We start from the raw sequence: 26,582 nt of genomic DNA on the forward strand, positions 1-26,582 counted from the left end.
ACATGAGTTACATGGGGCAAATAAGAGGCTCCCCTGGACATGTGATTTATATATACATTTATGTACATCTATTCAATGGCCCAAATAGGATATCATGTATGTGGACAATCAGGACTTTCTCTAAATGTAAATATCGACCAATCATTTCATTACATGCTAATAAGACAAAAGGAAAAAGAACAATTATATCATCTTATTCATTGTCTTTATAGGTCAAGGCATATTCACTTGACTATGAAATGGCTTTTTAATCTTTCTTAAAGACTAAAGGTCAAGATTGATATATTCCACTACCACTTTAATTAAAATTGGTCTCATGGTAGAAACTGTCTCCTTCCCAGAACTGTTAAAGAAAGTGATTTAAAAATAGAATACTATAATGCTTTATGATTTATAAAGCCTTTTTACATTAATTCTCATTTGATCTTCACAGCAACTTTGTGAAACAGGAAAGGCAAGCAATATTATCTCCTTTTCACAGATTAGAAAATTGAGGCTCTCTGGGATTGAGGGATTTTCTTGAGATTACACAGGAATTAACTATGAGATAGGAATCCAAGATTTATCACTCTAAGTTCAACATCATTTCCATTTGATACAAATATAATATGAATATAAATCAAGTGGAAATTTCTCAAATTGTTTTAATGCAACTATCTTCTGAGGAGCAGCTTGTAAAATTAAAATTTGTTAAATGATTTATTGTTAACAAAAGATTTACTTTCTAATAATAACGGGTTTAAATATGAGTGACAAGCATTACTTGAAAATGATTTAAAGGTGTTCAAGTTACAAGGCAACAAAAAGTTTTGAATGGAAAGTTAAATTTTACTCATCACAAAAATAGTTATCCTTAATGTATGATGATTGCATTTCTTGTTAATACAAGTTACTCTGTCAACCTTACCAGTTAACACTTTCTTAGAGAAACAGCATTTTAAAATATTTATTCGTCTATTTATTTATTGAGAAACAACATTTTCGTTTCCCTGTGAAAGAATAGTAAATTCTTAGAGAAACCCAATGAACAGAATATACTTAAGACTGAAAATTTCCTTTTGGGTAATTTCTCGAACTCTAAGACTTCACAATTTGTTTGCATTTGAGATCAAGTAAGACAGAAATATTTCTACTTGGTGGCTTTTGTTCAGAAAAGCTATCTGTGATTGCTGACCTGAGCCTGTAGCCACTGCCCATATACCTGTTAGAAATGACAGCCTCTTGGTTTACATGTGTGTGGAAGGGGACTTCCTACAGTAAGCACTTCACCAGGAACATCACAGGAAAGTACACTCTCACTGTGCATTTAATCTACATAATCGCTATAACAGAGGTTTTTGTCAAAGTGTAGTCCTGATCACTTGTTAGGATCACCTGGGCACTTGCTAGAAATGCAAAACAACAAGAAAAAATAATGGAGATTCATACCCAGATCTCTCATCTATGTATTGCTAATGCTTTGATCTCTACAATTTGCCCAAAGCAGTGATTTTCAGAAGGTAAGGTGCAACCCATTCATGGGTTACGAGATCAATTGTGCGGGCCCTGACCAGCACAGTAAAAAAATTAAAGAAATCAAATACAGTAGAAAATAATCAGATGTCCTTGCACACACTGGATAAGCATTGTTTCATGGAACGTTGATTTCAGTCATCCGTATATGCATATACACAGTCATATGTGTGCATATACAGATGTATACTCATGAATGTATGTATGTATGTATCTATATGAGCAATTGGATCACAATGTAAAGGCATTTCTCATTGTAGATTGTGGCCTCAAAGCTTTCAATCCTCTGCACTAAGCAGTGACATCAGTTCCCTTCTAGTCATTGGATCCCTTCTTCCAAGGATCCACAGGTGACTCTTCAGCCCAGGAGCCCAGGGAACACAGAAAGAAACACTCCCACTGAAGCTACGACTCTGAATATGATACTGCTGTTTAAGTTGTATATTCAAGTGATAATGGAAATCAACACATAAATATGTTACTCCACAGCAACGCTGAAAAGGAGCTTAACTGTGAGAGATTCAGGACAGGTTGTTCTTTTAACTCTTAAAAAAAATTTAAAATGCCCAGAAAACACATCCAGCCAGCTTTCCTTTTTATCTCCTCTTGAACTAGAAAGTAGCTAAAGATGGAATTTTAATCTTACACACTAAATATTTACAGCAAAGAAGTTTTAGGTCTTGCAAATGTTTAACTATAGGAAATCTTTTTTATTCATTGATAATCTTACAATATCTAGAGAAAAATGTAAAATTATTACGCTTTCAACCTGAAGTTTTGGCAATTTTGTACCACCTGAAGCTATTCTTAAGTATTTATGCGAAAAAACATTTGGCTAAGAAACTTGCATAAACTGAATGTGTTCTGAGAACACTTGGTTTAAGCTGGTGGATTGAAACCAAGACTGTTGTTTCGGACTTCCCCTGATCATTCTGTAGAGCCCACATCCCTCCACCCTCGTCAGGACTCTACGAGGCTGGCATTACCAGTTCGTGACAATAAAACTAGTTTCTGAGACATCAGCTGCATCAGCACTCAGGGCTAGAAGTACCCTTCAGGAATGTAAGCCAAGCTTACATTTTCAAATGTAAAATTTCAGATCCGCCTTTTGCAGATTTTTCTGAGACCATTTTCACTTTGTATTTATTTGATAATCGCTAAAATAGAGATTTTCTCTAAATGTGGTCCTGGGTGAGCACTATGAGAATCACCTGGGCACTGGTAAGAAATGCAAATTCTTGGGCTCTTCCTCACACTGAATCGAAAGTCCTGGGTGTGGGGTCCAGCTACACGTTTAACCAATGCTCTAGAGAATGCACACTCAAGTTCGAGGAACACTGCACCAAAACATGATCAAAATGTTTTTCTTTGCCAGGGTTAGACTGCAACTACTACTTACGGGAGATTTAGCGAGGACGTAATGGGCATTCCTACAATGGTGCTAACTTCTTAAAGGGTGATTTTGAAGCCTCAGTATTTGAATTTTTGCTTCTTTCACTCTCTTGCTACCCTACCCTACCCAACCTCTAGGCAATTTTGCAATTTATATTAGCAACATAATCAGAACATAAGCACAATTTTGATGAATCTAAAATTCAGCAATTCAAACATATTAACATTTGTGATTTAAAAAGTAATGCGGTGGGAGAGAAGATAAAAATAACCACTTAAAAGGTGTCTGGGGGCTATTTGTGGATTTCCATTTGTGCCTTGGAAGATTAGGTAGCTTTCAGTGCTGGAACTAGCTCCATTACACATATTGCAAACCTTTATATTCATACAAGCACAGTGCCTGGTCAATAGTAATTGCTCAATAAATGTTCGAGACAGTGAGGGATTAAAAAAAATAATCCAGACTCTAAGTACATGAATACAAATACAAAACATTCACTTTCACTACAAAATACTGAATAAGAACGGCTCTAAAAATCCTTACCAAATTTAATGCCAGTTTTCATTCTCTAAACTTTCAACAGTCTAATAAAGGAGGACTTTTCCTGAAATTTAGGGTTAAGGTTTAATTTGAATTGTGACATGTCACAGTCAGCCTTTATATTGGGCATATAAAGAAAGGGTTGTTTCAGCCACAAGCATTTGGGGAACATGACCAAATAGACACTTTATAATCATTAAGAGCTTGCCTGAGACTTTTGAAAATAATAAATCACTTTTTGAATAGATAGTAATATATTCACATGCCTCCCATCTTTTTTCTTCATGTATTCTTCTAGAGATATCTATGTGCTTATATAAGCACAAATGTACGTTTCTATTTAAACACACACACACAACACACACTACTCCTTGCTTTTTCATTTAACAATAGGTTTGGAGATCTTCCCATATCAAAAGTGTATATATAAACACACATACACACACACACACATATATACTGACTCACTCGTTTTAAGGGCTATATAAAATTCCACTGAATGGACAAATGCAGCAAAATTTATTTACTTATATCCCTGCTGAAGGACAATTAGGCTTTTTCCAATCTTTTTCTACTACCAATAACTATACACTGGACATAATTGTTTATGCAGCATTTCACTTATGTAAGAGAATCATCAGTAGGATAAATTCCTAGAAGTATACTCTCTGGGTCAAAGGATAAATGTATTTTCAATTTTGATAAGAATTTCCATGTTGTTCTCCAATCCTGTGTCAATTTAGATTCCAATCAACGATGAATGAAAGTGCCTCTTTCTTTCCACCTTTGCCAAGGCTTACTAACTTTTTCAACTTTGCCTGTGTGAGAGATGAAAAACAGTATCTTTTTGTAGTTTTTCATTTCCTTTTCAGTGGACTGCTTATTCTTATATTTTCCACATTTTTCATCTGTTTTTTTCTTATGGATTTATAAGAGAGGTCTATATATTAAATAAATTAGTCCTTTGAATACAATGTCTCATAACTTTATGCCAGGTTGTTGCTCCACTGTTGCCTTTGTTCCCATGGTTTTTGTCATACGGAATGTTTCCACTTTTATGTAGTGGAGTAGATCAGTATATCCTTTGGAGCTTCTGGATTTTACATCATGCTTTCCCACTCTAAGAGAATAATAACACATTTTCCATGCAAGGGAAATTAATCTTGGTGTAAACAGTAATGTATGGAACCAGTCATTTTCTTTTCTAAATAGTTATCTAGTTGTCTTAAACACCATTTATTGATAATCCATAATTTCTCCACTGACAAGCAACGCCACCTTTATCATATACTATATTCCTATATGTATTTGGCCTATTGACGGTCTCTAGTCCATTACTGGTCTATACTGGTCTATTCATGTGACTAGACAATTGTGGGTTTTTTTGTTTTGTTTTTAAATTTTTTATTTTTCCTTTTTCTCACCAAAGCCCCCCAGTACATAGTTGTATGTATTTTAGTTGTGAGTCCTTCTAGTTGTGGCACGTGGGATGCCGCCTCAGCATGGCCCAATGAGCGGTGCTATGTCCGTGCCCAGGATTTGAACCGATGAAACCCTGGGCTGCCGAAGCAGAGCACATGAACTTAACCACTCGGCCATGGGGTCAGCCCCCTAGACAATTGTGTTTTAATTATTATTATTTTATAGCATGTTTGAATTACTGGTAGGGCTGTTTCCATCCCACCCCACCCTCCATTATTTTTCTTTTTATAAAATTTTCTTCATTATTCTTGTATGTATATTTATAAAAACAGCCTTGTATTCTTGTATGTATATTTATAAAAATCCACTGGTATTTTGATTGGGACCATATTAAAATATTTTAAGTCAACTTAGGGAGATTCAAAATGTTTGATGCTGAAACTTTTCCAATTATTCAAGCTTCTTTTTGTGTCCCTTAGGACCTTTAAAAACTTTTATTCAGCAGCTGAATCTTACACATATATTTTTAGTTTATTGCGTGGTGTATTTTGAATTTATTATAAATAAGATCTTTACTTCCATTACATTTTCTAACTAATGTTTGTATCTAGAAAAGCTGTTGATTTCTTTGTATATTAACATTATACTCAGTCACCTTACTAAATTCTCTTATTATTTGTTACTGTTTTTTCATTTGATTTTCTATAATTTTTATAAGGTATACAATCATATCATCTGCAAATTCTGACCTCTTTACCTCCTTTCTATTTCACTTCCTTTTCTTTCTTCTTTTTCTTTTCTTTTTTTTTTTTTTTTTGCTGAGGAGGACTTCCTTTGAGCTAACATCCGTTGCCTATCTTGCTCTTTTTGCTTGAGGAAGACTGTCCCTGAGCTAACATCTGTGCCAATCTTCCTCTATTTTGTATGAGGGATGCTGCCACAGCATGGCTTGATGAGCTGTGTGTGGGTCTGTGCCTGGGATCTGAACCTGCAAACCCCAGGCTGCTGAAGAGGAGCATGAGAACTTAACCGCTACACCACTGGGCCGGCCCCTACAGTGTATTTTAATTTGGCACCAACACCATTCATATTTTATCTGATTACCTGGTCTCCCTGTGTGAAACTTAACTGGTTTTTTCCTTCGAAATCTATAGCAGTTTCAAGTTAGTAAATTAATTTGAAATTTGATTTATAGATAAAAGAATCAAGCAAAAGTTACTCAAGAGGTCATCTGGAATAGCTTATTTGCATATTTATAAGTAGAATGTACAAACATCACTAAACCTTCTGAATCTAGATTTCACATGAAATAGAATCTAGCCATTTCTGGCATGTTACAACACACCTGTGTTCCGAAATGCTGTCTCAGTATGAAATCGTTAAAAAAACAAAGTAACTCATTATTTATATTTTGCTTTAGAAATTCAGGGGAATCCATAGGCTATGTTCAGGAGAGGCTGAAGGCCCATGTCACGCTATTTGTCTTAACATGCTAGTTTATCAAGATTTCTAGGAGTGGAATGTCTCACAGCCTTAACCATAAAATGAGTGCCTCTAGACCTTATCAGCTTCAAGGCTGGAGCAGTGTAGAACTGACTGACAGCTGAACAGAATACAGATGAAGCCATGGAGACTATGAGTCACTCAAAGTCCCATTTTATTAAGTGCTTTGAGAATGAGGTCCCAGAACCTTCAGTCAATTTAGGATTTAGTGCAGAAAGCTAAAGATTCGTGGTACTCTCTCTGAGGAGATTCATCGGAGGGATTAAGTTGGCCTAGGAAAACAGAAAATGCTAAGATTATAATGAACAAATACACTTCTGCCAAAGTAAGTGGAGAAGTAGTTTTGTTTGGATTTTTTATTGTCATTTAGGCTAACTGGAAGACTAAGAAAATTACTTAAAATAGAAATTATTTCTTCTGTAACATATAAGATGCAACTGTGATCTATGTATAATTTATGCACACTTCTAACTTAAAAACTTTTCTTCCAAGCATATCTTTATATATGATATGTGAAATTAAACAGAAGTTTTCATTTCATGTGATTATGTTGCTTTTCTGTCTCTATATAGCCATAACCAGTAATCTAACATTATTTTAACTGTTTCTTTTCCCTTTGGGAAGATAGATAGGCAGTTCAGCTCCCTCTAATATAATCATTTCCCATAAATATAAGCAAGCCCTTCAAGTACTGATATGTAAAAACTCTCTAAGACATACTGTTAGGTGAAAAAAAAGCAAGATGCAGTATTTTTGTCACCATTTGTATAAAAAATATGGTAATGAGGGAGAGAGACACTTTCTGCTTGTATATTTATAGAATATCTCTAGAATGATACTCAAAGAACTTGACAACATTGGTTACCTTGAAGGGAAAGACCTGAGGAACAGGGGGAAGAAAGAGACTGCATTGTGCACTTTCTTATATTTTTTGAATTATGCAACTTAAGAATGTATAAGTAATTCATGTAAATAAATTAATAAAAATTTTTAAACAAAACAAATGGGCATTGGTACCGCTCCAGCAAAGGAATAAGAAGGCAAAATCATTTTATGGGGTGCTAAACATATTCATGTCCTTAAAAAAAGCATTCCCTTACACCAAATCCATAAATATGTAAACCCAAGGATAAAGAAATAAAAGCATCTACAATTCATAAATGAATTCTTAGCTTTCTATAGATTATATAAGCTAGGCTAAACTTTTAGTTATATAGCAGCAGATGGACATACAAAATTTCCTCCAAACAACTGAAAGAAATTACAGTATTTTACGTTATTCTAAAGAGGTAGAGATATGAACAAAATTAATCTAAACACATTTTCCTTGTGCCCTTTGGTGGGATCTAATTTTAGCAAGAGGCATTTAACATATATAATTACTAAATGTATACATAGAAAGGTGTAAAAATTAGCTTTCATATCACAGTCTCAAGAATGATTAATGCAATCTTATTTAGTTATCAGTAAGAAAAAATTTTCCATAAATAACCACCTAATTATAAGAATATAAATGTTATTTTATGGAGGAGTAAATAAAACTTCTTAAAGCAAATTGCTAATTATTGTATAGTCTGGTATAAGATAAACTATGTTGTGATGAGCACAAAAATATCACCAACTACTAGCACAAATTTTTGATCCTCAAATGCAAATTGTGTTCAGGTTCCAAAATTCTAAAATTCTATAAACAACACAGTTATACAGAAAAATAATGAATAAAAATAAATTAAGAGTTTCAAATGAATAAAGACACACAAGGAAACATTATGGAGATGTAGTTAGAAGGAAGATCAAAGTATAATGAGTTCAGAGTTTGACTGTAGCAAATTCTTTTACCTTACTGTCCTTGTGCTACTGAAATATTAATAAACAGATCCCTAGCATTAAGTTAATGAAATGTAAAACATTTATTCAAGTAGTAACTTAGTTGAACTCATATCCAGTGACGTTCCTCTAAAAATGTTACATAATCTTCCGAAAATTCTTATTTAATATTATCAGCAAGAAATGCCTTTTAAATGTGTGTGTATATATATATATATATATATATAAGTAAAAACATATACATATGTAATTTGTATCCACAGGGACTCCATTGACTAAATTAAAGAACACAGTAAGGAAAAGAAGAAATAGCATTTTGACCAAATGTGATTATTGGTAGTTTGCACCATAATATAATCATCAAATATCATTTAACTTGTTACCATTAATCTTTTGAAAAATTCTGACCTCTCTGTGTATCTTGGAGACTGAAAATTTTTACAATGCATAAGCAAAAATGAAATAAAACAGCATTATCATTTAAAATTATAAAACTAAAGTAGATCATATGCTCAAATAAAAATTCCCCATTAATGATTCAGAGATCCTTCTAGTATAAGAAAGATAGTTGTATATTGAATATTAGACTAGGTAAGAAAATTTTCCAAGTGCTAATCATTTATTTTTCTTAGTAGTGGCTTCAATTTCAAATCATTCTCTTTTTCACTGGCCTATCTTGAGAAACTGATTTGCACAGTGGAGTAAACTTTTCTTTGTGGCAGGAAATTATTCCTGATAAATTTAAAGGAAAGTATTTCTGTGCAGATACAGGTCAAATGTAAGAGAGTCAAGGCAATTATTCTGCGAACTGGTGCAGAAAATCTTGCTACCCAGGAACTGAGTAAAGGTATTAGGTTTGTGTTATTCCCACAGACTCACATTTAACTAGTTTCACATCAACTGAATTAAGTGACTATACATTCCGCTTATGATAGGCTCTAAAGGAATGGCCCAATTGACTATCTGCCAGTCAGAAATTTTGGCCACAGTATTGGCTACTCCTACACAGTGAGTTGCATCAGGCATGCTGTAGGTGACAGGACAGCCAGAAAAACTGAACTTACATGGCACAGTGTGGCTCAATGTTTGGAAGGAAATGGTTTGAGTCTTGACCAACAAGTTGCTAAAGATTGTGTGCATGTACATTCTTTGCATGGTTCTACAAACATGAAAATATTCAAATTCCCTTTAAAGACATGGCACCTACCAAAAAATCTTGAGTTCTAGGAGTCCAAACAATCAAAGAGTTACCAATTTTCTAACATTTGGCAAGAGGAGGATGGTAGGAAATCTTTAATAGGTTTCATGGCACTTAAACTTTGTTAACTTTACTGGAGTAACAGATGTGAAACCGTAAATTGAGAATCACCACCTCACTGTGAATGAAGCAGATGAAGCTCTTCAGCATGACTGAGAGGGGGATCGAAACCAAATATTAACTTTGGTAATAGATGCAGGATAAAACAATAAACACTAGCAGGTGTACATTAGATAACATACATCTATCATATGCCATTATCACATGTGCTTTGATGAGGGCACCTTGCCATTTTTCCATGCAAGAGCTATTTTTTTAACTCTTATACTCCTTTTGCTAAAAAGGAAATTCTCTTGTAAAAAAGAAAACAAAAAACCATCCTTAACAACAGAATCTTAAATATTAATGCTTTTTTATGTGTAAATTAATATGTACAATTGATACTATGAATTGGTGGTTGGTTTTTCAAATAGTTTTCCACTATTCTCAGTTGTTATAATTCAGTTATTTTAAGTTAGTTTAATTTACCAATTAATATAATAAAAATCACACATCAAATTTGTGTAATGGACAACTTAAGGAGTACTGCCACTTTTCATACTCTATATAGAAAACCAAAGTGTATCCCTTACCAAAGGAAAAGAAATCAAACTATAAAATTTACGCTATTAATGTTTGAATCTGTATTTACATGACCTGGAAAATCAATTTCGTTAACTCAGTGACAGAACTAGTCAATTCAGTAAACCCATATTCAGTTGATTAGGATGTTTAACAGGTAGCCAGGAATCAGTGCGAAGGCAAGGAGAAATAGCAGGAGAAGGTGAAGTAAGAGAGGGATGGGGAAGGTAGGGACGGTATGCCAGCATGAGAGAGGGCGGATAGAATGAAAGTGGGAAAGGACTCTTACTCCCTGTTTTTCACTTTTCCTAAGGCCTTGGAAAGCGGCAAGTACTTCCCTTTCCGCTGAAAATGACTTTCTGGGTGGCCCTTCTCAAGAGCACCTAAAGCAATGGCACCTGGTCTCTTTTCCTTTTACAGTAAAGGTAGAATTATTTTTTACATCTAGAACATTTTACAATTCCTTTGTAAATATTATGATTTTAAAGCTGGGAGGAAATTAGGAAACCATTTAATCTAACTAACCCATTATTTTATTAATAGGAGAACTGAGGTCCAGAGAGGTTATGATTTAGTTTCTAATCTACATAAATATACTGGTGTGTGTAGACACTTTAGAATGCTTTATTAGTGTTATTAAAAGCAAGAGACAGATATGCATAAAAAATTCTTCAAAAACACAAAGGAAAAAATTACAAAAAAGAAACTCTCCACTCAGAACTGCTAGTGATCTGAAGTTAGTAAGAAGTAGTGAACTAAAAATAAAGGACTTAAACAATGGATTAGGGAAGAGGCATTAAATGACGAAAGTATGAACACGTAATCATTACAAAGAGAAAAAGCAGATACAAAATACTTAACAAGCACATACTATGTCTTTAAGAAAATCCATAAAATGAGAAATGTAAAGCCTTTCATATTATTATTTTCTACCAAATTTGTTTCTACCTCTACTTCATTATAAGAACAAACTATGTGATAAGATGATGAAAAAGGGGCACATGCACTTAATTCAAATCCCCAGCCTCCCTTCACATGAAACATCTAGATAACCAATCCCATTGCTACTTTAGCTAGGTAGTTCCAAATGATTATTCTTCTTTATATGCTTAGTTGAGGTGAAAATGGAAGGCTTGGGTTATGGAGTTTGATAATACCAAATTCTACACAGCTGTCTATGACTATTTCCATGACATTATTTAAATTCATTAAAATATCTTGTGTAAAAATAAATGTATTTATTAAATTTTAAAATCTTGAAAACTCAAATATGTAGATGTGTTCCTAAGATATTATTTGATCATAGCCATGATCAGAGGCAATACAAATATTTTTCATTGGAATTACCTAGATTAGTGCTTCCCAAGTGTCCCTCTGGTAGAATGCAAAATGATTGTACATATGGCACGTGGGTAAATTTTTTTTAATTTAATAATTAAATTTTTAAATTAAATTTTTAAAAATTTAAATAAAAATTAAAAATTTTAATTTTACTATTTAAGTATGGATTTTAATACACATTAGAAAATATTTTTTATTTTTGTATTTTAAGAGTGAATCAACTAAAAAAATATGTTAAGTAAATAACAGTATAGACAGATCCATGTGAATATGGCCAAACTTGAATGTCTAAGGTCTGGGAAATGCTGCCCAACATAAAGTAACTTCCCCGATGATGAGCTAACATAAATATTATTGGCAAAAGATATGAAAATTCCAAAAAAAGTTATATTTTATTCTCTATATTACTTCTTGGTTTTATCTCTTAAAAAGCCAGTGTAAATCAGCATAATATAAAAGTGAGTTCTTTCAGTAGAAATTTGAAGTATTTTACTCAATATCATGGAAGAAAGCCAATTAAAATCACCATTAACGAGTATGAATCACCTCTCTTACGTCACATTATTAATAAAAACTTCTTCCTAATTCATGTAACTGTGGGGCACATATCAGTAACATTCTGCATAATATGACAGGTACTACATTCTGGATAATACCACAGCACTAACACTGCTCAACACATACTAGCCCCAGCCCAGTCTGTGTTGTTTTTTCCCTCTATAGAGGAAAATGTACAATAGAGGCTACTAAGAAGCTACATTAAACAAATAAAAGCTCAAATACTTACTGTCGCTGGGGAGGCCCGAGTGGTATGTGTCACTGAATGACCAGAATTCTCCATTGAATTGCCGATCAGATAGGTTCCGCCAGAGCTGCTGATGAGTTGTCCTCCCGTGACGCCCATCTGAATCCCACCAGTGCCCACCATACTGTGGGACGAGACCACGGTAGTCACTTGTGCAGAACTCCCTTGAGTATCAAAGTAATTTCCTCCAGTGTTTTGGCTGTACATCTGCGTTTCTGTGTAAGGATAGGTTGTTGTTCGGCTTTAAGAGAAGAAAAAAGGAAGAAATTACTACCTTATTTATATCATCTTAATTTCTTCCAGCATGAATATATGTTTAAAATATATCAGTTAGCTTAACCTTTGGAACATGGTGAATTTTGTATTTTGTACAAAACTTCTTTCCCAGAAATAGTTGGGTTTACTTTCCAAATTAAAGGCATAGTCCTTTCCTAAGTATGTCAACACTTCTCTGTGCTTTGGAGAGTTTGCCCTCTACTGGCGCCTACCTCCAGTATATAATCTCAGGTCTCTTCCCTCTAAGAAATCTTGCTGAGTGACTTCTTCAATTCCTTATAAAACTTCCTGCAAATCCCAGTTTTAGAAAAGCTGGGATCAGGAAAGACTGGGGGCTGACAAGTCAATTCCCCATGGTACTTCGAATTCCCAGGTGCCCTGCAATAAACCTCCAGGACTAAGGTAGCTTGCATGGATCTCTTTCTTGCTACTATAAGGATCTTGGGCAAACAGTTCACTCACTTTGGATCCTGAATCCCTGTCTATGTACCTTTCTCTTCCTCCACACACAAGCTTCTTCTTGATGAGATGACTATGTCACCTCTTCACGTCCTCAATTTCCACTTCCCAAGAACTGCAGTCAAGCTTCTGCCCTTAGCCTTTCACTGAAATTGCTTTTAATAAGGTCACTTGTGACCGAATCTAAATACCAAGCTAAAAGGCTGGGGTCAGTCCTCATCTTGTTTGACCCATCTGCAGTATAACATTGCTGATCACTCTATGTTGCCCCTTCCCTCCTTTTTCTCTTCTGGTTAAGCTTATTTGATTTATTTTTCATTTGCCATTGACTATAACTTACATCTTAATATGACTTTTGCTTTTAATTTTTATTTTGAAATAATTATAAACTCACAAGAAGTGGCAAAAATAGTACAGAGAGGTATAAAATACTTCTTTTTTAAAAATTCAAATATCGAATTAAAATTCCCAGTTCTTTTGTCATTCTCTTCAACTCCACATTCCCAGAGCTAGCCACTACTAACAATTTGGTGTAAAAGTTTTCAGATATTTTCTATGTATATATAAGTTTTGTCTTAACCTCTCTTGTTCCCTAGTTTCTATGGCATTTCTTTTCCACTTTTTACTTTTTTTCACTACTCCCTTTCAAGAACCTTTTGGAGGCTACATTTTTCTGGCACTTTGAATACTGGTATTTTGTGAGGTGTCCATTTTTAGCTCTCATTTTTATTCAGACCACATACATTTACCATACATAACCATATACACACTCATAGTCAACAACCTTACATAAGTTGATATCTCCACTCTCTTTACTTTCTAGTTATACATTAAGAATCTTAAATCTGGGTTTCTAACAGCCACTTGGTTATCACTACTAGAAAACGCCATGATATATGGGAAGTCCCATATGTAAAATTTAACATATGACTAAAAAGAAATTCCTCATCTCTCTTGCTCTTTTTCTCATATTCCCCCTCTCAGCAGAGGGCAGCACCATCATCCTCAGCTTTGGAAATTATTGCTGACTCTCTCCTCACCTAAGTCCTACTAATTTTACCTTCTAAATAATTCTACAATTCTCCTTTCCATTCTTGCACTCACTGCATTAACTCACAATATTCTCCATTATAATTGCCTTCTAACTGGTTTTCATTCCTCTAATTGGGCTCTCTTGCAATCTATCTTCAATTCTGCTACCAGGGAAATTTTTCTAAAATGCAAATATGAAAATAAAACCTCTATTAAAAACCTTTCCATGATTCTCTCTTGCTTTCAGAAGGAATTCAAAACCCTTGATCTGCCTTACAAGAATGAGCAGGGCTGGTGCCTACATAATCTCCGGATTTGGTACTAGCCATTTCCTCAAATGTTTTCTTCACTCACACCACACTGACCATTTTGTTGGTCCCTCTAGAGGGCCATTTTCTCTTGCCTTCCTGCTTCGTTATGCAGGGTTTCCTCTGCCTGGAAGCCTTTACATTTTTCTTCACTCCTTTCCTTTGTCCTCATCATCTATAAACTCTCAGCTCAAGCATCACCTTAATTCAGAATTATTTTTCTGCAGCCCTTCCCCTCCATGGCCATTCCCCACAGAGCTATCAGATTTTGTTCTCTGTACTCTCTTAACACCCTGTGCACACCTGAAGTATAGCTCTCGATAAATTTATTGCTGATTTCCGCGTGTCTTTGTACTCCCATAAAATTATGTTTTATTCTTATCTGTACCCTCAACACTTACAGTTGCTAGTACACAGTGGGCACACTAGTCAACAAATAAAAATATAATTCTATTTAAAATATATTTGACATAATAGCCAGCTACATAAATTTCAAAAACAAATTTTTTTTGTTTTGTTAAAATATGAGAGACTTTACTAACCTATTCATAGATTTTTCTGTATCATTTAAAAGAGGCCATTTTTACTCATTACAAATTACACTTGTAATATAACTTCTAATGTAAATTTTAGTAAAATAATAATAGTGCATGGAAAGTATTCCACACTGGGTAAGTTACTGCTTTCCAGAAAGAGCCATCACAGATTCAGGTATAAATTTTAGTGTGGAGTGATGACAGAAACAACTCCACAGAGAACATGTTTTTATAGAGAGAAAAATGCTGTTTAAAATACATACACAGCTCTTCTCATCATTGCTGAATTTCCCAATTGGAAATCTTATTTATATATTTCTTTCATTACACATTTATTTAATAAAATAAAAGCTATGTTGATTTCAAATTTAAGTAAAAAGAGAAATGAAATCATATTAATTTACATCTACCGAATATAATAGTGACTCTATTTAACTGTAGTTAAAATAACACAATCTGATACTGATATTTCAGTATAGCCAAGTAAGGCATAAGAATAGATGCAAGACAATAAATACTTTGTCAGACGCACGACATGGTGCTGGCATTCATTTCACAGTCCTAGCAAAATGCCTAAGCACGCTTCCTGGTAGTAAGTTGATTTCACAAATAAAACAATATTAACTAATTATAGCTAACATTTACTGACAATTTACTGTGCAACAGGCACTATTCTATGTGTTTTTCAGGTATTAACTCATTTAATCTTCATTACAATTCTATGAGATAGGTACTGGTATAAATCCTATTTCACAGACAAGGTGAATAACTGAAATTTGGATAGTTTAAGCAGCTTTGTCCAAAGCACACAGCTGGTAAAAACTGGATTTGAAGTCTGCACTTAGCCCATACTCTCAACCATTTTGTCACATAAAAAGAACCTAACTTTATATGTACAGCAATGGTATTTGTGAACAACTACTGAGGAATAGCACTAACAGGTGGTACAGGGGCCATATGAACTTTCTCCTGCTATTTGGGATTGCTTTAGCTCAGTGTTTACTGGCACCACAGTACTCTCCTCTCTTACTCAGAATGGGATCTGCAGACGTACTCACAATGGTAGAGAAAGAGAGATGGAAAAAGCGGGACTATTTTGGAGGATACTTAACACCACACATTTGGATTTTAGAAGTTCTCTGACCAGGGAAGTTACTACTCTATCATAAGAGAAACATTCTAAGGGATTTACATCACTCTATCTTTTGGGCATGCCTCCTTTATATAATTAGTTCTCAGTAAACAATACTACTGCAAACAAATACATCACAGATGTACAAAATCTGTTATCTATAGCCCTCAAGTCAGTAGGAAAATATGGCAGCAAAAAGGAACCTACTTTGAATTCCATACTTCCCTCTGGCTGGAAATGATTCATGAGCTAGAACATGAGCAAAGACCAGGAGGAGGGTGAAAGTCACTAAAGAGTATGCCTAATCCATAAACTATCCTCACTACTCAATCATGACCCATGGGACTGAGGAGAAGGCTTGTCTACTGCAAAAACACACACTGGGGTAAATACCGGGAATTTCTAGGAGGAAAAAGACAATTTTATTAGGAAATGAAGAATTGTGAATTGTTTCTGAATTTGTCTCTGACAAATGTACACTTGCAATGGGAAATAGAGGAGACTTAAACATCAGATTGGGTAACAGAGGCAGACCATAATATCCTTAGTCATTGTTCTTTAAAGGTAAGAAGATAACTGGAGTCCTGTCCAGAGCCAGGCCAGAGTCATGCACAGATAAGTCCTAAAGGTCTTTTCCATGTCTAAATGCTCTAAGCTCCTGAATAAATACTGAAGAATTTACATTAAAAAAGAAGTACCAACAGCAAAAACAGTTGTTTCTTAGCTACTAGAAATAATGACACTTTAATTCTGATACCTCAGATCAGCTTGGCTTTCATATTGTATAATGAATACAATATGAGTTATTGCTTGCACACTATTTTCCTCAGAAGTTTCCAAAACCTATGGTTGAGAAAATTAGTCAATATTTGGCATATCAGATTGAAAGCAGCTAACTATTGCTGGACTGCACATTCCTGAAATGGCTAAATTCCCAAGCAACTCCATGCACATTTGAAAGATGCTGCTATTTTCCTTTTGTTTGTTCTTTACTGATGGCCACAGACTGTTATGAAAATAATGTGCTATCATTTCTATACAGAAGAGGAATCTTTCCATTGTTCTGCATATGTATCCTGTAATAAATGTAAACACATAGATATGTGCATACTTGCTGACAGAAGCTTCTTCATAGCTGCCTCTATGATAAGGTTCTATGTAAATCTCAGGACTCTGATGCATTGACTTCAGTAAATTAGTGCTGTTTGCACCCCACCATGCCTCAACATACACCCTGGCTAAGCATGACCCTAAATATTCCCTGCTTGCTTATTCACTAGGATGATTATGTCAATTTACCTTAGCTATAACCAATTTTCTATTTTCTTTAGCTTCAGGTGTCTTATCCACAAGTCCAGATATATAATACCTCTAAATTATGTGTTCTGCATTTTACCCGGGTTTTGAATATCCTCCCATCAATAAGCTAGTCATCTATGAAACCAAGCAATGGTATGAAAATGGTCAATTAAGGAAATACCTTGCAAATTTTACGCTATAAAATTTATTATGAAGATAGAATATAGTAATGTTGATCATTAAAATATCTTACATTGGTATAATGTTTTATTGTTTTCAGTCTACTCTGTACACATTCTTTTAACAAATATTTACTGAGCATCTGTTGTGGCACCTAGAACAAAAAGAATAAAACAGACATGACCTCTACTATCATAAAGGCTCCACAAAGAGTAGGAGGTCTAAATAAGACACAAAATAAGATAATTAGAAGTTTTCTTAAGTCTATCAAAGAAAAATTGCATACTAAAGTATAATAAATGGAAGGGGGCATATTAGATAGGGTAGTCAAGGAATGTTACCCCTGAAGAAGAAATACTTAGATTTAAACTAAAAGATGAAAGCGAGTCAGCCCCATGGGAAACAGGAAGAAAAATATTTCAGGAAGAGAGTACAGCATGTGCAAAAACCACAACACAGGAAAGATCCTGGTATTTAGGAAGAAATTAGGAGTCTAGAATGGCTGAATATGATGAATGACCAGGATATTAGAAACAAATGGGTTAAAAACATAGGTAAAAACCTTAAACATGCAAATAGTGTAAATAATTGTTTTAAAACTGTGGGTCACGATCCACAATTTTAATGGGCAACAAACACCATTAAAATAAAAGAAACTAGGCGCGAGCCCTGTGGCTGAATGTTTAGAATTCTGTGTGCTCCACTTTGGCAGCCTGGGTTCATGGGTTCGGAATCCAAGCACAGACCTACTCCACTCCTCAGCCAAGCTATGGAGGCATCCCACATGCAAAATGGAGGAAGATTGGCACAGATGTTAACTCAGGGTGAATCTTCCTCACCAAAAAAAAAAAGGAAACTAGACTAGATTAGACAATATCAGAGCATATTACACCTCGTAAGGATAAGAATTATTGTGAGAAATTTTTGTCTCTATCATATACATATATGGTGTGTGTGTGTGTGCATACTCATATGTGCATGTGTGTATTTATGGGAGTATAAAATGAATATCTAACTTTTCACTGTGGATAGAAGTTTAAAAAGTTTGAAAGCCATTGTTATGGTCTATGGTAAGAGTCTGGATTTTGTTTTAAGCTTGGATAGGAGTAAAAAGGCACGGGTAGGGGAGGTAGCGGAATGTTCTAGCCAGAGAAACAAGCTGAACAGAGGCATGAGGCCAGAGGAGTGATGGGAAACCATGAGAAAACGGCGTGGCAAACAGGGTGCAACACTGCAGGTGGGTCCTGTGAGATGTTTCTGGAACACGTTCGTTAGATATAATGACAGGAGGTGATCCTGTTAGAAGGTGTTTCTGGGTAGTGATAGCAGTATGTGTCTGATTGGACTAGACTGAGGAAATAAGAAATGAAAGGCAGCCAGAATGAACAACTTTTTAAACGTTTTCAAAAAGTCTGAGAGCACAAGAGGGAATTAGGAGAATTTGGGAACTGGGGGATCTGTTTTTAGGGGTAGGAGATACCTCATCTCACTTACTCCTCATAAAGTGACATCACACAGGTTAGCAATCGTTACCCCTTTTTTACAGCCGTGACCAGAATCCAGTGGCAGCACTGGTGGACAGCATCTGGGAAGGCTGCAGTGGCGTGGTGTCCCTACTGGACTACTTCTGTGGTCTGATTGTGTCTATGGTCTGACTGCTGCCTAATGTTGCTTATACCTGACTGTTTTTCAGCCTGATTCTCCAGACTTACTGGAAATTCTGAGACACAAATATCTTTCAATAAATTCTTTGTTTTGCTTAAATAAGCCAGAGTTGGTTTCTGTTGCTTGAAACCCTGTCTTAAACAGTTTCCCATTATGAAGTTTTTATGTGAGTCATCAAAACCCTGCATAGAAGTAGCCACATAATTCGGATCTTCAATAAATTGCATTCATGTGGTGTATAATCTCTGGCTGGCCAGCATGCACTACTTATTTGAGTTTCAAAATAGATCTTCTCTTGAATGCTCCAAGTCAGACTGAAGGCAGAAGATACAGCAGAGAGGTGATGTATCCATTTTGTTAAAGACACTAAAGGGAAAACAGTAATTCAGAAAGGAACTCAAGTAACCTACCTTTAACCTCTTGCTATTACCTAAGAATAAAAAACGACAGATTAAATACAAAGTAATAAATAGTACTCAGTAATAAGATACTTACCTTGATTTAAATTCAGAAGACATACTTATTTCTGCTAATTTCAACTGTGATAACAATTACTAAAATATAAAAGCATTTATTGAGCTGTTCCCACAACAACTGGGGAAGAAATGCAAGAACAAATATTAAAAGTCAATAATAATTCTTGCAATAACTAATTGAGCTTTCTCACTCATATGTAGTTATTTTCATTACTATATATGTTGACAATGTATAGAGTATTGGAATCATAACTTTAAATTTATATCATCCTATATCTATCATTACTATAAAGATATCTGGACATTTACACTTTGAATTTCTATTCCTATAATAAAGAAATGTAGTTCTCCAGCCAGCCCTGATGGCCTAGTGGTTAAAGTTTGGTGCGTTTCACTTCAGTGGCCCAGATTCGCTTCCCAGGCACAGAACCATACCACTCATCTGTCAGTGGCCATGCTGTGGTGGTGGCTTGTGTGGAAGAGCCAGAAGAACTTACAACTATACACAACTGTGTGCTGGGGCTTTGGGGTAGAAAAAAGAAAAAAAGAGGAGGAAGATTGGCAGCAGATGTTAACTTAGGGTGAGATTCCCCTGTAAAAAAACGAAAGGCTAGATTCTTAAAAAAGAAAGAAAGAAAGAAAGAAAAGAAATGTAGTTTTCGTGCTTTAGTGTGCATCAAAATTACTTGGAGGGCTTGTTAAAACACAGATTGTTGGACACCCCCCTCTCCAAAGTTCCTGATTCAGTAGAACTGGGCTGGGGACCAAAAGAAGGCATTTCTAACAAGTTCTCAGGCGATGTCAATGCTGCTGGTCTGAACACACTTTGAGAACCACTGTACTGGAAGATACTAAAAATGTGAAGCCCAACTTTCACAGGGATGAAGGAAAAAAAGTGCTGTTTCACAACTATTAGTTGTTTTAGTCTATTTGAGTTTTTAAAAAAGTCAAAGTCTACCGTTATAGAGGAGTTCTATTCTCTCCATGAGCACATTATCAAAATTTCCTTTGCTATAATAGTTTTTGAAGCACACCAAAAAGGTGCACATAATAAGTACATATACAGGTCATTTGCCCTGACAACAGAAGTCATGAACTTATGAGCTTAAATAATTTTGGCAGAAATGGATCGTAGAAGATTTTGATCCCGAGTCACTGATCTAATTTACAAAGAAGAAAAACTGAGCTGGATTACATGGTAGTTCTATTTTTATTTTTTTGAGGAACCTCCATACTGTTTTCCATAATGGCTGTACCAATTTACAATGCACCAAGAGTGCACAAGGGGTCCTTTTCCTCCATAGCCTCACCAACAACTTGTTGGTAATAGCCATCCTAACAGGTGTGAGGTGATATCTCATTGTGGTTTTAATTTGCATTCCCCTGATGATTAGTGATATTGAGCACCTTTTCATGTACCCATGGGCCATTTGTATATCTTCTTCAGAAAAATGTCTATTCAGGTCTTTTGCCCATTTTTTAATCAAATTATCTGCCTTTCTGCAATTGAATTGTGTGAGTTCCTTATATATTTTGGATATTAACTCCTTATCAGATATATGGTATGCAAATATTTTGTCCTACTCCGTAGGTTGCCTTTTCATTTTGTTGATGGTTTCCTTTGCCATGAAGAAGCTTTTTAGTTTGATATAGTCCTACTTGTTTATTTTTGCTTTTATTGTGTGTGCTTTTGCCGTCATATCCAAAAACATCATCGCCATGACTGATATCACAAGGAGCTTACCTGCTGTTTTCTTCCAGGAGTTTTATGGTTTCAGGTCTTACATTTAAGTCTTTAATCTATTTCAAGTTAATTTTTTGGTCAGTGGTATAAGATAGGGGTCCAATTTCATTCTTTTGCATGTGGATATCCAGTTTTTCTGACATCAGTTATTGAAGAGACTATCCTTTCCCCATTGTGTATTCTTGGTGCCCTTGTCAAAGATTAGTTGACCATACATGCATGAGTTTATTTCTGGATTCTCTATTCTGTTCCATTGGTCTATGTGTCTGTTTTAGAACTACCATATAATCCAGCAATCCTACTTCTGGGTCTATATCTGAAGGAAATAAAGTCAGTATCTCAAAGGGTTATCTGCACTCCCATGTTCATTGCAGCATTATTCATAATAGCCAAGACGTGGAAACAACCTAAGTGTCCATCAACAGATGCATGGAAAAAGAAAATGTGGCATGTATGTATATATATGTGTGTGTGTATGTATATACACAATGGACTATCATTCAGCCATTTGCAACAAGATGGATGAACCTAAGGGCATTATACTAAGTGAAACAAGTCAGATGGAGAAAGAGAAGTATTATATGATCTCACTTAAATGTGGTATATGAAAAATCAAACTCATAGGAACAGAGAGTAGAATGGTGGTTGCCAGGGGCTGGGGAGCCAGAGAAATGGAGAGATGTTGGTCAAAGGGTACAAACTTTCAGTTGTAAGATGAATAAGTTCTGGAGATTTAATGTACAGTACAGTCACTATAGTTAATAATACTGTATTGTATACTAAAATAACCCAAAAAACAAAAAACAAAACTGAGCACCCATATACACAGGCGTAAGCCCAAAAAAGCTTTGTACTGGAAAAAAAAAAAAAAAAAACGGTGTTAATAGTATGTTAGCAGCACCTCAGTCCATTCTATTCATTTTTCCCTGTGTATTTAAAACTACCAAGTAGCATGTTCCTGTCTCACCCATCATCAAATGTTTTTCTCTATTGAATTCATTCAACAAACATGATTGAGCAATCTATCATAAATGACAGTTAGGTACTAGAGAGAGAATGGGGAGGAAGCAAACAAGGTACCCGTCCACAGGAAACTTACATTCTAGTGGAGGAAAGACATGTTAGATAAGTTAAAAATAGACAGTTACAAGAATGATAGTAATAAGTGTCGTGCAAGAAATGTGGTCTCTATTAGAGAACAGAAGGGAAATGTACACAAAGCTTAGGCCATGGAAAAATTATTTGGCCAATAATAAGATTGAGGAGGATCCAATAAGATAGGAAGAAACAGAAGAATATAGTCAGAAAAGCCAAAAAGAAGATAGTGATTCAAGGATAGAGTAGCTGGCTGGTTACCTGTTAGAGATTAAGAAAATTTAATCTACAAGAATGTCTATTAGATTTAACAATTGGAGATCACCAATGACTCTCATACGAGCAATTTCATTTTAATGTGGATGGGAAAGCCAGCTTGGAAGAGGCTGAAGAACATATGGTCAATCCTAAGAAGTTTTACTATGAAGAGGAACAGAGAAACTAGGCACGTCTTAGAGATGGATATACTGTCCAGGGGACTTTCCAAAATGGACAAAAGTAGCTAAAGCAGGTATGTATGTTGTTGAGGCCAAACAGGCTACTAAATCCAGGCAAACCGGTGGGGTGTCCCATACACAAAGTCAGGCACACTACTGACCTGAAAGCAGTCTGGGGCCTTGGAGGATTCTCTTGGGGGCAAGTCTTAAATACTTAAAGAATCATCAGCCATCAAAAAAAAAAAAACACTCATGTTTAATTATCTATCTACAGTAAGATATACAATAATACAACGTATACACTTACTAAAAAAATTTTTTTGTAACTGGTCGACGCTTTCCCCCAATGCCCAAAATAACTCAAGATCAAAATATCATCATCTGCAAATCACTGGAAAGGACTGTACATCAAGGGTCAGAAAATATTAACTCTAGACACTAACTAGCCAGGCAAATTATTGCCTCAGTTTACTCTGGGCCTCAGTTTACTCATCTGTAAAATGGAAGGATTGGAATAAATGATCTCCATAACCTTCTAAACCATGACATTCTGAGAAGCCATATTTGAAAGTCTTCCATTTTTGGAGAGATGGGAATTGTTACGTGATTAACGAAATGGGCTCTTCTCTAATTGTAGTGAGATCTCAGTGCTTTTTTCCACAAAAGGGCAGTTCTCTCTCTAAGAGCTTCCTAAGTAATTAGCCATATAATTCCTGAAATCCAAATGACAAGTGGATTGACAAACCAGCTCCTATAACAGTGTGTATAACAGTAGGAGCATAAATGAAGCATCCTTTCCATCTCAGTTACAGAAATTCCATACAATCATTTCTTCTAAGTTGAGAACATCTGAATGATGACAAGAAAGCATAATGTTACCTGCAAATCCTAAAACTCACTATTTCACTAAAACACAAAAAAGGAAGAGAATGGCTTTTAAGGTTGCTTATTAATCATTTTTAAAGTGTTTGAAAAAAAACAATTGGATGGCTTCAGAAAATGCACTAAGTATAAGACTTTCAAGAAATGACTATTTAAAAAATATGAGTCCTGTACAAATGCTCATGGATTTTGAAAAAATCTATTCAATGTCAATATATTAATAATGTACCACTTCCCAAAGTATACTATGTGATGTTATTAGACATTATTCAGATAAAAGAGTTCTGTGATTCAGGTTTTAAAACACTGTGTTTCTTTCCTATAGGACCACTCAGAGTCTTTAAAGGACTAATAATAGAAATTTAAAGTCCTCAAAAGAAGAGTCTTCATGCAGTGTCTCCCTGCTTGTGTAACCACAGAACTCTTTTACAGAACTAACATTTTGTGAAACACAGTTTGATAAATTCTGTATCAGGGTTGATAAGCAATCTATAATCTAAACAGGAAGATTATGAGAAGGCTTTCTACCGGTCAAGTCTTATCACAACAGGTAACCATACAAAGAACACTTGGGCATTCTAAAACATTCATCATCTCTAAACAGTGGATAAGTTTCAAAGAGTGGCTGATATAAGAAAATACTTTAAAATAAAAATTTTTTAAAGACTTCTTAATTTGGCCATGATATAGTATGAAGTCTTTATTTCCACTTTGGCTAACATGATGGAGGAGTGAGTGGGGGAAGTATGAGTTAAAAAAGTAGTGAGGGAAAGAACAAAATCATTTTACTAAAAAACCTGATTTCTTAGCTACCTCAAGAAATTTCAAGTGAATTGGACTCTCTCTACATGGTATGCAATGTTTCCCAGTGGGTTTAATTACAGTATTCTAAATAATTAGAGATGATAAATTGTAAGAATCTGCAGAAATGGATAAGAATATGATCCAGCCTTTGAAAACATCTTTTTGGGAAAACTATAGCAAGGAAATGTACAGATGGTATAGCCTGGGTGACTATAGATGCAATGATGAAATAAACAGGAGCAAAAGTGAATTAAGTTATCTTCTCTCTTGAGTAAAAGGCTATTCTACTCCAACATCCAGCACCGTAAAGCAGTCTGAATTGTTCAATTGAAATATATGCTCACTCACTAACTCACACTGTAAAGCCTGTTATGCTGGCAGTAATTGTTCATATCCACAGCGAGAATCAGGTAAACACTTAGTATCATCAAATTATAATGATTACACTTTTTCATAAGTGACGACACATCTCTGTGAGGGCTATCATCACCTCTTGAGTGAGAATCCATGCATTATGTCTACAAAGCACGGGGATGCTGTGACAGGGGATTCAGGTTGTATGGCCATGTATTAGGTGCTTGAAAGTTCATGATAAAGATCAGCATCACTATCTTCTGGGAGTATCATTAACAAAAAGCATTTATTACCACACAGAAGTGGGAATCTGACTGTGATCCAAGTCTGGGATCAAACACTAGCTGGCTATTAGTTCAATATAAAGGAATAGAAGAATATGGAATACTCTTTCCTACCACACATGGACGTGTAGCAAATAAAAAGAGAGAATATAAAGACCCTAAACTGAACATTAGAGATAAAAATTGTATATTGTCAAATGTCAGCACTACAAAACTACAGAAAGATTGGAATGGCTTATGCTAAAAAAATTTTTTTGGTTATATTTGAGAAACATATTCATAGTCCTCTAGCTACTAAAATTTTGAGTATCATTCATGGCAACACAGTGTTTCTTCAGTAAATATGAAAATGATGCTATAGAATCTTTAGCCAAAAATTACACTTGATAGTAGTGAAAGATTTTTAAAAATGCATCTTCTTTCTCTTGACCAAGGGTGCATATCTGTGAGATGATTGGCTGGAGTTGAGGATACAATCTGGGCCCACAGAGACCAGATCAAAGCTAATTGGACTTTGTAGAAAATGAACTCATGACCTAGACCTCATTAGTCATGATCTAACCAACTGGGGCTAGTAGGCCATAGAAAATATATGTTGGCACTACACATTTACTTTGAATCATTCCTGTACTTAAATGGGCCTATAATTTTAGAGAGTGAACTTTAGAGATGTTGTTTTTCTAAGGTTTTGTGAACGAATTAATTCACTGATCACACATATATTTATTATGTGGAGGACCCTAAGGTGAGCGATGGGGGAGTTTAAAAATGCACAAGGCAATACGCATAATTTAGAATCATAAATAGGGAAGAAAAATGTAAAATAAAGAACTAATAGCACATAATTTTACAGCAACAACTAATGTTTATTGAGTGTTTACTATTTCTCAGATGCTATACAAAGCATTTTTGATAAGCCAACTATCTTCATTTTATAGATGGAAAAAGAGAAGCAGGTTGTTTTTCTTTCACATCTCTCCACCATACCTGGGACCAATGATAACTGATTGTGATAGATACTGTATAGTTAACTCTTTCAACACCCATTCCAACTGTCCTTTTCCCTTGATGCCTTCTACTAAACAGGCACGAAAGCTACAAACTTGCATTCCCAGATTCCCCTACAGCTCATCACTACTATGTGACACAGTTATAGCTGAGGAGATGAAAGCAAAAGGGAGCTGGGAGTTTCTGGGAAAGCCTCTGCATGCATGCATGTATGTATGTATATATGTATATATTGCAGACAGCAAGAAGAGGAAAGGTGGAAGAATAGGCTTTTTTTTTTTTTTTTTTAAAAAGCAAACATTATCTTTATTTAATAATCTTTGATATTTAAAATACAACTCATCAAACATCCACGTTAACAGTAGAATCCTCAGTGTTCAACAATGCTT

At 35.0% G+C, this 26,582-nt stretch overlaps 1 protein-coding gene across 16 annotated transcripts in view; it reads right to left on the reverse strand.

Moving 5' to 3' along the window:
* RFX3 (regulatory factor X3) overlaps positions 1 to 26,582 on the reverse strand; it is a 263,930-nt gene that overhangs the window by 85,510 nt on the left and 151,838 nt on the right. For all 16 annotated transcript variants that reach the window (XM_070590686.1, XM_008543896.2, XM_008543874.2 and 13 more), the window contains one exon: positions 12,205 to 12,463. In XM_070590686.1, coding sequence (XP_070446787.1) covers positions 12,205 to 12,463 — 259 coding nt within the window. The remainder of the gene's footprint in view (positions 1 to 12,204; positions 12,464 to 26,582) is intronic.

Source organism: Equus przewalskii, chromosome 22, assembly GCF_037783145.1.
Source record: "Equus przewalskii isolate Varuska chromosome 22, EquPr2, whole genome shotgun sequence".
NCBI lineage: Eukaryota > Metazoa > Chordata > Mammalia > Perissodactyla > Equidae > Equus > Equus przewalskii.